The sequence below is a fragment of the Thalassophryne amazonica genome, chromosome 10 (genome assembly GCF_902500255.1).
Source record: "Thalassophryne amazonica chromosome 10, fThaAma1.1, whole genome shotgun sequence".
Classification (NCBI taxonomy): domain Eukaryota; kingdom Metazoa; phylum Chordata; class Actinopteri; order Batrachoidiformes; family Batrachoididae; genus Thalassophryne; species Thalassophryne amazonica.
In genome coordinates this window covers 1,881,036-1,894,464 of record NC_047112.1, presented here as the reverse complement: position 1 = coordinate 1,894,464, position 13,429 = coordinate 1,881,036, and the positions used below count along the sequence as shown (strand labels likewise).

General features: G+C 38.8%; 1 protein-coding gene across 2 annotated transcripts in view; it reads left to right on the top strand.

Moving 5' to 3' along the window:
- The window catches only part of palm1a (paralemmin 1a), a 70,917-nt gene extending 58,619 nt beyond the window's left edge, over positions 1–12,298 (top strand). The window contains exon 8 of one of the 2 annotated variants that reach the window (XM_034179284.1): positions 10,569–12,298. In XM_034179284.1, the coding sequence (XP_034035175.1) occupies positions 10,569–11,191 (623 nt within the window). In that variant the 3' untranslated portion in view covers positions 11,192–12,298. The remainder of the gene's footprint in view (positions 1–10,568) is intronic. The other variant, XM_034179283.1, reaches the window with a different exon arrangement.
- Positions 12,299–13,429: the final 1,131 nt, after the last annotated feature.

Sequence of the window (13,429 nt, the reverse complement as noted above, 5' to 3'; positions counted from 1 at the left end):
CACAAAAAAAAAGATACATTTTTAACTTATGGTTCAAATTTTAACCAAACTTATTTCGGACAAGTTATTTAAATTAATATCACGTCTGAAGTTTTACAAGGTCTATTAGAAAAGTATCCGACCTTATTTTTTTCAAAAACCATATGGATTTGAATCACGTGTGATTGCGTCAGACAAGCTTGAACCCTCGTGCACATGCGTGAGTTTTTCCACACCTGTCAGTTACGTCATTCACCTGTGAGCAGGCTTTGAGTGAGGAGTGGTCCACCCCCTCGGCAGATTTTCATTGTCAGGAAATGGCGGAATGATTTGGGCTTTTTTTCCATCAGAATTTTTTCAGAAACTGTTAGAGACAAGCAGCTGGAAACCATTCGAAAAATTTATCTGGCTTTCGGTGAAAATGTTACGGGCTTCACAGAGAATAAGGAGTGTTACTACAGCTTTAAGGACGCTCGGCGCGCCGCGCTCTGTGCCGCCATCGAGAGCCACAGACCACCGGATCATTTCTAAATGGATGGCTCTGTGGATCTGAGACCGTCGTGTGCTCTTTCTCTGGTTATCACAAGAGCTGGACATCAGCCATTTTCCGGCAGATTTCACTTTTAACGAGATTTTGTCATGGAAAGCCTGAGCGGAGGCTTCGCGCGTCACGACCGATTTGCTGATGGAGTGAGACAAAGGAACACCTCTGTTTTGGTCTCACAGGACGGCTTTGAGATGGCGTTCAGACAGCTGTCGGTGGTTTTTCCATCGAGTTATTATCCGAGAAATTGTGGATGTGCCTGGACATGCCAGAACATGTCCTGTGAGGCTTCTTCACGGTGCGACACGCAGAATTCCTCTGCACGTCTGTCTCAATGTGCCTAAAAAGTGCTGATGTCCACGTCTTTACACAATTCCTGTGCTAGTCAGACGACATCCCGGATAAAACACAGCGTCCAGTTTGGAAATGAACGGCACATTCCACTGTTACAGGAGTTTTTGTCATAGAAAGAGGAGCGGAGGCTTCACGCATCGTGGCGGTGCCCGTTGGCGCACAGCAACGCCGTGATGAAGCCTCACGGGACATGTTCTGGCATGTCCAGGCACAGCCACAATTTCTCGGATAATCACTCGATGGAAAAACCACCGACAGCTGTCTGAACGCCATCTCAAAGCTCTCCTGTGAGACCAAAATGGAGATGTTCCTTTGTCTCGCTCCATCAGCAAATCGGTTGTGACGCGCGAAGCCTCCGCTCGGCTTTCCATGACAAAATCTCTTGTTAAAAGTGAAATCTGCCGGAAAATGGTTGATGTCCAGCTCTTGTGATAACCAGAGAAAGAGCACACGACGGTCTCAGATCCACAGAGCCATCCGTTTAGAAATGATCCGGTGGTTTGTGGCTCTCGATGGCGGCACGGAGCACGGTGCGCCGAGCGTCCTTAAAGCCGTAGTAACACTCCTTATTCTCTGTGAAGCACGTAAAATTTTCACCGAAAGCCAGATAAATTTTTCGAATGGTTTCCAGCTGCCAGTCTCTAACAGTTTCTGAAAAAATTCTGATGGGAGAAAAAACCCCCAAATCATTCCGCCATTTCCTGACAATGAAAATCCGCTGAGGGGGTGGACCACTCCTCACTCAAAGCCTGCCCACAGGCGAATGACGCAACCGACAGGCGTGAAAAACTCACGCATGCGCACGAGGGTTCAAGCTTGTCTGACGCAATCACACGTGATTCAAATCCATATGGTTTTTGAAAAAAATAATAAGGTCGGATGCTTTTCTAATAGACCTCGTATAAAGTGAAAATATCAGATATATGTTTTAGTTTTAAAGTAATGCGCTAATTTTTAAGGTTTTAGTGTGGACATGCTGTGTCCAGGTGCATTATGGGTATGATAGGGTAATCTCAGTACGTTCACGACAGGAGCAATGCATTTGAGACACTCTGATCAGGACAACAGCATTAAACTCTAGTGCCTAAAACTCTCGTGAATATATTCTGTGGGTTTATAGACGTTGTTATTGTTTGCTTTTATTAAATTCCATGCATCTTAAACATAGCAAGTAGCAACACAGATTATCTGGAATTTTGTTTTGGCAAGTTTTCAAGGTCTCTACTGCCATCTACTGGCCAGTAGTGTTCATGGCAGTATTCAAACTGAAGCTGGGTGTTGGGAAAGTGTAGGAACACGGACCCACAACAGGGGGCGCAAATGAACGGACAATGGAGGAAGTCAAATAAAGCTTTACTGTTGTGAAACACGCACGACAAACACAACTGATTACAATGTCGAAATAAGCCAAATGTCAACGGTGTCGTGTGGGCAGGCTCGAAGATAGGAGACGTCTGTCCAAGTCGAACCGGAACCACCCGATTTCCTCAGCCACCAAACCCCGGGAATACTGGAGCCGCCAAGTCCCGAACTCCCAGGTGGCCACTGCCTCCGCTCGTCGGATCCGGTACTGCTGGCGAGGAACAGAAACAGTCAGGTGTGGGTGCGGCAGCACCCAGCAACACGTAGGGTGGAAACACCACCTCCACCTCTCATCAGAAAAATACTGTAGTGTAAGAATGTGAGTACTTATCCAAAAAAGTCCAATACAGTCTCCAGCTGTACTACTCACTGTCTGCACACAAGCAACAAAGTATTACTGTCAGGAAGACAATAGAATCGGCTGAGAACGTTACCTCTTTGGTAGAGCGATATCTCGGCAATGAGGTGGAGATGCCGTCCTGCTGATATACCTCTGCAGATCCGATGATTGATGACAGCTGTCGCAGGTGATGGGTGACAGCTGTCACTCTGGCTGCTCCTGCAAGGCGGCAGCGCCCCCTAGTGCCTGGAGCCCGCACTCCAGGCAGGGCGCCCTCTGGTGGTGGTGGGCCAGCAGTACCTCCTCTTCAGCGGCCCACACAACACTGGGCTGATATTTTCAATCACTGTACTCGGTTCCAGCTCAAACTGTAGCACAGAACCGCACGGTGTAAAAGTTCAGCGCACACGATTTTATGTTCTCACACACATTGTACATTCAAAAACCACACGTCGGACTCATGTTTTCAGAAGCAAAACATAAACAGAACCTTTTTTTTCCAAATTTAATTTACAAAAACTCGATGGGAGACATCAAAGTTTAAAAAAAAAAAAAAAAAAAGCAGCTGAAAAAGGGCCAAAACTCTGGCACCAGTAGATCATGGCAGCATTCTGTCTATTTTGACAGCGGCAATATCAAATGGTTATCTAATTACAACTTGGCTTTTTTTTTTTTTTAAATGCCTTTTTTTTAACAAATAAACAATGGCATATTTTACAAAAACACATTTATCTGTAAACACCAACACACGCCACATGTCACATTAACGTGTTGGTTTACATAGAATGAATCAACCAATCACTGGTTAGCGGAGGCACATTTTACGCAGAATTCCATCTGTTTGTTACAAAACTTCAGAATTAGTGCATTATTCAGCATTAAAAGATATAGGTTATATTTTAACTTTGTACAAATGACAGAATTAACATTAATGGAGTTATTCTATCAGTATTCATTTTATTTATACACCAAACCATAACTCAGCACTGCTTTATTTTCCAAGACCTTGGCCTGACGGCAGCACTGTGACTAAGCAGAGAGCTGAGCTTTGTGGCTCCTCTCAGATGCGTTTGTGCTGGAAGCCATGTAGTAAACTGGAGCTTCCAGCAGGGGGCAGGACGGTGAAAGACTGACTCATTGTTTGGGTCTGTTGTCGCTTTTGATGCTACCAGAAGCGATCGTGGTGTTAAAACTCAAAATCAGCTTGTTAGTAGTTGCAAGTGTACCAGAGACAATACTGGAATTTATCGGTTATCAAAGTCAGCTTTATTGTCAAATATGCTATACATGCTCGACATACAGCACAGATGAAATTTCAGTCCTCTCAGACCCACGGTGCAGAGTAAGAATAAAAGCTGCTATTAAGCTAAATAAAAAAAATTTACATGAAATACTTCTTTACAAAATAAAAATAACAATATAACACAGTATAAACAGTGCAGGCAGTGTAAGTATAACAGTGTGATGCTGTAGTGCAAATGGCAAAAGTGTACTATTGTAAACAGTATGACTTGAATACGATAACAGTGTAATCCAGTATAACAGTATAACAGTGTAATACAGTATAATACAGTATAACAGTGTAATACAGTATAATACAGTATAAAAGTATAATACAGTATAACAGTGTAATACAGTATAATACAGTGTCATACAGTATAATACAGTATAACATTGTAATCCAGTATAATACAGTATAACAGTGTAACAGTATAATACAGTATAAAAGTATAATACAGTATAACAGTGTAATACAGTATAAGACAGTATAAAAGTATAATACAGTGTAATCCAGTATAACAGTATAATCCAGTAGAACAGTATAATACAGTATAACAGTGTAATACAGTATAATACAGTATAATAGTGTAATACAGTATAATACACTATAACAGTGTAATCCAGTATAACAGTATAATACAGTATAACAGTGTAATACAGTATAACAGTATAATACAGTATAATCCAGTATAACAGTATAATACAGTATAACAGTGTAATACAGTATAATAGTGTAATACAGTATAATACACTATAACAGTGTAATACAGTATAATACACTATAACAGTGTAATCCAGTATAACAGTATAATACAGTATAACAGTGTAATACAGTATAACAGTATAATACAGTATAACAGTGTAATACAGTATAACAGTATAATACAGTATAACAGTGTAATACAGTATAATCCAGTATAACAGTGTAATCCAGTATAACAGTGTAATACAGTATAATCCAGTATAACAGTATAATACAGTATAACATTGTAATACAGTATAATACAGTGTAACAGTGTAATCCAGTATAATACAGTATAACATTGTAATCCAGTATAACAGTGTGATACAGTGTAATCCAGTATAACAGTGTAATCCAGTATAACAGTGTAATACAGTACAATCCAGTATAACAGTGTAATACAGTATAACAGTATAATACAGTATAACATTGTAATACAGTATAATACAGTATAACATTGTAATACAGTATAATACAGTGTAATACATTATAATACAGTGTAACAGTGTAATCCAGTATAATACAGTATAACAGTATAAAAGTATAATACAGTATAAAAGTATAATACAGTATAACAGTGTAATACAGTATAATAGTGTAATACAGTATAATCCAGTATAACAGTGTAATCCAGTATAACAGTATAATACAGTATAACAGTATAATACAGTATAACAGTTTAATCCATTATAACAGTATAATACAGTATAAAAGTATAATACAGTATAACAGTGTAATACAGTATAATCCAGTATAACAGTATAATACACTATAACAGTGTAATCCAGTATAACAGTATAATACAGTATAACAGTGTAATACAGTATAATACAGTATAACAGTGTAATCCAGTATAACAGTGTAATACAGTATAACAGTGTAATACAGTATAATACAGTATAACATTGTAATCCAGTATAACAGTGTGATACAGTATAATCCAGTATAACAGTGTAATACAGTATAATCCAGTATAACATTGTAATCCAGTATAACAGTGTGATACAGTGTAATACAGTATAACAGTGTAATACACAGTGTAATACAGTACAATCCAGTATAACAGTGTAATACAGTATAACAGTGTAATACAGTATAACATTGTAATACAGTATAATACAGTATAACAGTGTAATACAGTATAATACAGTATAACAGTGAATACAGTATAATACAGTATAAAAGTATAATCCAGTATAACAGTGTAATACAGTATAATAGTGTAATACAGTATAATCCAGTATAACAGTGTAATCCAGTATAACAGTATAATACAGTATAACAGTTTAATCCATTATAACAGTATAATACAGTATAAAAGTATAATACAGTATAACAGTGTAATACAGTATAATACAGTATAACTGTAATCCATTATAACAGTATAATACAGTATAAAAGTATAATACAGTATAACAGTGTAATACAGTATAATACAGTATAACTGTAATCCAGTATAACAGTGTAATACAGTATAATCCAGTATAACAGTATAATCCAGTATAACATTGTAATCCAGTATAATACAGTATAACGTTGTAATCCAGTATAATACAGTATAACAGTGTAATACAGTATAATACAGTATAACAGTATAATACAGTATAACAGTATAATACAGTATAATAGTGTAATACAGTATAATCCAGTATAACACTGTAATCCAGTATAACAGTATAATACACTATAACAGTGTAATCCAGTATAACAGTATAATACAGTATAACAGTGTATTACGGTATAATACAGTATAACATTGTAATCCAGTATAACAGTGTCATACATTATAATCCAGTATAACAGTGTAATCCAGTATAACAGTGTAATACAGTATAATCCAGTTTAACAGTATAATACAGTATAACATTGTAATACAGTATAATATAGTGTAATACAGTATAATACAGTGTAACAGTGTAATCCAGTATAACAGTATAATACACAGTGTAATACAGTACAATCCAGTATAACAGTGTAATACAGTATAACAGTATAATACACAGTGTAATACAGTACAATCCAGTATAACAGTGTAATACAGTATAACAGTATAATACAGTATAACATTGTAATACAGTATAATACAGTATAACAGTGTAATACAGTATAATACAGTATAATACAGTATAATACAGTGTAACAGTGTAATCCAGTATAATACAGTATAATACAGTATAATAGTGTAACAGTGTAATCCAGTATAATACAGTATAACAGTGAATACAGTATAATACAGTATAAAAGTATAATACAGTATAACAGTGTAATACAGTATAATAGTGTAATACAGTATAATCCAGTATAACAGTGTAATCCAGTATAACAGTATAATACAGTAGAAAAGTATAATACAGTATAACAGTGTAATCCAGTATAACAGTATAATACAGTATAACAGTATAATACAGTATAACATTGTAATCCAGTATAACAGTGTAATACAGTATAATACAGTATAACAGTGTAATCCAGTATAATCCAGTATAACAGTATACAGTATAATCCAGTATAACAGTGTAATACAGTATAATACAGTATAAAAGTATAATACAGTACAACAGTGTAATACAGTATAATAGTGTAATACAGTATAATCCAGTATAACAGTATAATCCAGTATAACAGTATAATCCAGTATGCCAGTATACAGTATAACAGTGTAATACAGTATAATAGTGTAATCCAGTATAACAGTGTTATCCAGTATAATCCAGTATAACAGTATAATCCAGTATAACAGTATACAGTATAACAGTGTAATACAGTATAATACAGTATAACAGTGTAATCCAGTATAACAGTGTAATCCAGTATAACAGTATACTTTTTCTGTAGTTATTGTATGGCTTTTTGCCTTACAATATAAAGCACCTTGGCGCAACTGTTTGTTGTGATTTAGCGCTATATAAATTAAATTGATTTGATTTGATATAATACAGTATAGCAGTGTAATCCAGCATAATACAGTATAAAAGTATAATACAGTATAACAGTGTAATACTGTACACTGTTCTCCCTCAGCCCCAACCAGTCCCAGCAGAAGACTGCCCCTCCCTGAGCCTGGTTCTGCTGGAGGTTTCTTCCTGTTAAAAGGGAGTTTTTCCTTCCCACTGTAGCCAAGTGCTTGCTCACAGGGGGTCGTTTTGACCGTTGGGGTTTTACATCATTATTGTATGGCCTTGCCTTACAATATAAAGCGCCTTGGGGCAACTGTTTGTTGTGATTTGGCGCTATATAAAAAAAAAATTGATTGATTGATTGATAATACAGTATAATAGTGTAATACAGTATAATCCAGTATAACAGTGTAATCCAGTATAACAGTGTAATCCAGTATAACAGTATAATCTAGTATAACAGTATAATACAGTATAACATTATAATCCAGTATAATACAGTATAACAGTGTAATACAGTATAATCCAGTATAACAGTATAATACAGTATACCAGTGTAATCCAGTATAACAGTATAATACAGTATAACAGTATAATACAGTATACCAGTGTAATCCAGTATAACTATAATCTAGTATAACAGTATAATACAGTATAACATTGTAATCCAGTATAATACAATATAACATTGTAATCCAGTATAATACAGTATAACAGTGTTATACAGTATAATAGTGTAATACAGTATAATCCAGTATAACAGTATAATACAGTATACCAGTGTAATCCAGTATAACAGTATAATACAGTATAATAGTGTAATCCAGTATAACAGTATAATACAGTATAATAGTGTAATCCAGTATAACAGTATAATACAGTATAACAGTGTAATACAGTATAATAGTGTAATACAGTATAATCCAGTATAACAGTATAATACAGTATACCAGTGTAATCCAGTATAACAGTATAATCCAGTATAACAGTATAATACAGTATACCAGTGTAATACAGTATAACAGTATAATCTAGTATAACAGTATAATACAGTATAACAGTATAATACAGTATACCAGTGTAATACAGTATAACAGTATAATCTAGTATACCAGTGTAATCCAGTATAACAGTATAATACAGTATAACATTGTAATCCAGTATAATACAGTATAACAGTGTAATACAGTATAATAGTGTAATACAGTATAATAGTGTAATACAGTATAATCCAGTATAACAGTATAATACAGTATACCAGTGTAATCCAGTATAACAGTATAATACAGTATACCAGTGTAATACAGTATAACAGTATAATACAGTATACCAGTGTAATCCAGTATAACAGTATAATACAGTATACCAGTGTAATACAGTATAATCCAGTATAACAGTATAATACAGTATAACAGTGTAATCCAGTATACCAGTGTAATACAGTATAATACAGTATAACAGTATAATACAGTATAACAGTGTAATACAGTATAACAGTGTAATACAGTATAACAGTATAATACAGTATACCAGTGTAATACAGTATAATCCAGTATAACAGTATAATACAGTATAACAGTGTAATACAGTATAATACAGTATAACAGTATAATACAGTATACCAGTGTAATACAGTATAATCCAGTACAACAGTATAATCCAGTATAACAGTATAATCCAGTATAACAGTATAATACAGTATAACAGTGTAATACAGTATACCAGTGTAATACAGTATAATACAGTATAACAGTATAATACAGTATAACAGTGTAATACAGTATCATACAGTATAACACAGTATACCAGTGTAATACAGTATCATACAGTATAACAGTGTAATACAGTATAACAGTGTAATACAGTATACCAGTGTAATACAGTATAACAGTGTAATACAGTATAACGGTGTAATCCAGTATACCAGTGTAATCCAGTATCATACAGTATAACAGTGTAATACAGTATAACAGTGTAATACAGTATAACAGTGTAATACAGTATAACAGTATAATACAGTATACCAGTGTAATACAGTATAATCCAGTATAACAGTATAATACAGTATAACAGTATAATACAGTATAATACAGTATAACAGTATAATACAGTATACCAGTGTAATACAGTATAATCCAGTACAACAGTATAATCCAGTATAACAGTATAATCCAGTATAACAGTATAATACAGTATAACAGTGTAATACAGTATACCAGTGTAATACAGTATAACAGTATAATACAGTATAACAGTGTAATACAGTATAACAGTATAATACAGTATAACAGTATAATACAGTATACCAGTGTAATACAGTATCATACAGTATAACAGTGTAATACAGTATAACAGTGTAATACAGTATACCAGTGTAATACAGTATAACGGTGTAATACAGTATAACGGTGTAATCCAGTATACCAGTGTAATCCAGTATCATACAGTATAACAGTGTAATACAGTATAACAGTGTAATACAGTATAATGGTGTAATCCAGTGGTGAAGTGGCAGTATGCTGATGTAGACAGTATAACATTATAGCATTAAATACAATAGTGCAGTGACTGTATATAATGTACCAGTATCAGTACAGGCGGTCCTGATGTGGACGCAACAGCGCAATGTGGGAGGATAAAGTGAGGTGTGCAGACCTGAGGTTGGTGAGTGGGTGGGCGGGCAGAATCAGTGGTGGGGAGTCACGGCGGGGGGTCAGAGCAGGGAGGGAGTTGAGCATCCTGTCTGCCTGGTGGAAGAATCTGTCTCTGAGTCTGCTGGTTTTGGCCCGGAGACTCTGCAGTCTCCTCTCCGACGGCAGCAGGCTGATAAGACTGTGGGTTGGGTGGGTGGGGTCACCTGTGATCCTGGTGGCGTTATCTGTAACTTCCGATACACTTTTGGGTGGTTTATTGTTTTAGTTTTATCGAAGATAACTTTTCAGTTATCTGATTATCTCTTATCGAAGTAAATTTTTTGGTTATCTGTGCCCACCACTGCTGTGTGCTGGGGGAGGAGCTCGTACTTGTATTTGCAGGTAAGTTAAATCTTTTTTCTCTTCACTGTCTCAGTTGTCCATGAGATGAACGGTGAGGACGGCGTGCACCTGCTCAGTTCCTCTGAGGTCGAGGAACTCATCCAGAAAGCTGACCAGGCTTCTCTGTCACAGGAGGTCACCGTGGTAACCGTACGCCCACCAGCAGCACGCCCACCAGCGGACACCAAGGAGGGCGCTTTGCTGCCTCGGGTCGAAATCACCGGCCTCGAGGCCAAACCCGGCGCTGCTCCAGATGTGGCAGAAGCCAGTGTAGAGAAGCCGGTTACCATGGTGTTCATGGGATATCAGGACGTGGAGGACGAGGACGAGACCAAGAAGGTCCTCGGCCTGCAGGGGACGGTCAAAGCCCAGCTCGTCGTCATTGATGACGGCGAGGGGAAAAGCACGAGCTGTGAGGAGGAAAACATGTGTGCCCGCTTAGTTCAGATGGCAGCCCTGGATCCTCCTGGTGGTACTGCCACGCCCACAGCCACAATGGCTGCCACACCCACAGTGACACCTGTTGCTGCACCCACAGCCACGCCCACTGCAGCTCAACAGATGATGGCAAGCAACGGGGACAATACAGGAGAAGTGGAGGGCGGAGCTTCAAAGAGCAAAAAAAAGCAGCCCTGCAAGTGCTGCACCATCATGTGAGCCTGCAGAGGGCGCTGTTGGAAGAAAACAGACTGTCTCAGAGTAATTAAACCCCGCCCACTGCTCACCGCTAACCACTAACAGGATGGAACCCGCTTCACGTCGCTTAATTCTCATGTTAACTTGTTTGTGTTGCTTATTTGCAGATGTTACTGGAACTTGTCTACTGACTTCTGAAGTCGTAAGTCTTGATTCTTCAACAACCAACTGAACAGAACAAACATCTGATTTTCTTTTTTATGTGCATGAGTCAGGTGGCAGTCATGTGACCCGGCACGAACCCTGTGTGACATCACGTGACCCTGTTCAGCAGCTCGGCTTGTTTCAAAGCAGTCTGTTCATGCAGTACCGCCCTCAACCACAAGGGCGCAAAGAAAAACAGCCAACAGATGAGAAGTTGTGCTGCTCTAATCTGCCCCCTGGTGGACAAACAGTTAATGCTACACAACCATGTTAGTCCTGGGCAAATCAGAAATACAGAGCTGAAGTTCCACCCCCTCAGATCAAGATGGGCCTTTTCTGTTCATTCATTGGTTTTCTGCTGGTTTTGTGTATTTTATTTATTTTATCCCCTCCCCCCGTTCTGATGATCACACAGATGCTCGCCCGCTCTGACGACTACCACAGACGCTCACTCGGTCTGAGAGCGATCACAGACGCTCACTCACTTTGAGAGAGATCACAGACTCTCACTCGCTCTGATGACTACCACAGACGCTCACTCGCTCTGATGACTACCACAGACGCTCGCTCTGATGACTACCACAGACGCTCGCTCTGATGACTACCACAGACGCTCACTCGCTCTGATGACTACCACAGACGCTCACTCGCTCTGATGACTACCACAGACACTCGCTCTGATGACTACCACAGACGCTCACTCGCTCTGATGACTACCACAGACACTCGCTCTGATGACTACCACAGACACTCGCTCTGATGACTACCACAGACACTCGCTCTGATGACTACCACAGACACTCGATCTGATGACTACCACAGACGCTCACTCGCTCTGATGACTACCACAGACACTCGCTGTGATGACTACCACAGACGCTCACTCGCTCTGACGACTACCACAGACGCTCACTCGCTCTGACGACTACCACAGACACTCGCTCTGATGACTCTCACAGACGCTCACTTGCTCTGACGATGATCACAGACGCTCGACCGCTCTGACAACGATCACAGACGCTCGCCCGCTCTGACGACAATCACAGACGCTCGCCCGCTCTGACGACGATCACAGACGCTCGCTCGCTCTGAGAGCGATCACAGACGCTCACTCGCTCTGATGACTACCACAGACGCTCGCTCGCTCTGAGAGCGATCACAGATGCTCACTCGCTCTGATGACTACCACAGACGCTTACTCGCTCTGATGACTATCACAGACGCTCACTCGCTCTGAGAGCAATCACAGATGCTCGCCCACTCTATATACGAGGTCTGTGAGAAAAGTATCCGACCTTATTAATTTTTTAAAAAACCATATGGATTTGAATCACGTGTGATTACATCAGACATGCTTGAACCCTCGTGCGCATGCGTGAGTTTTTTCACGCCTGTCGGTGACGTCATTCGCCTGTGAGCACGCCTTGTGGGAGGAGTGGTCCAGCCCCCTCGTCGGATTTTCATTGTCTGAGAAGTTGCTGAGAGACTGGCGCTGTGTTTGATCAAAATTTTTTCAAAAACTGTGAGGCACATCCGAGTGGACACCATTCAAGAAATTCAGCTGGTTTTCGGTGAAATTTTTAACGGCTGATGAGAGATTTTGGATTGTTTCTATCGCTGTAAGGACTTCCCACGGAGCGGGACGTCGCGCAGCGCTCTGAGGTGACATCATCCTGTTTCAAGCTGAAAACCTCCAAATTTAAGCCTCTGTTGACCCAGGACATCGTGAGAGAACAGAGAAGTTTCAGAAGAGGTCGGAATCAGCAGTTTATCCGGACATTCCACTGCTAAAGGAGATTTTTTTAATGAAAGACGTGCGGACGGATTGGCTGGCGCGGCGCGCCCACCACAGGAAAACACCTCCGTTGGAAGCCTTAAGGACAAGTTGGAACATGCCCTGCTGTTAAACAATTTCTCAGATACTCACTCAACTGAAAGCCACCAAAAGCCGCCTGGATTTTACAAATGGTTATCAACACGGAGGTGTTTTTCCTGTGGCAGGCGCTGCACGTCTTTCATTAAAAAAAAATCTTCTTTAACAGTGGAATGTCCAGA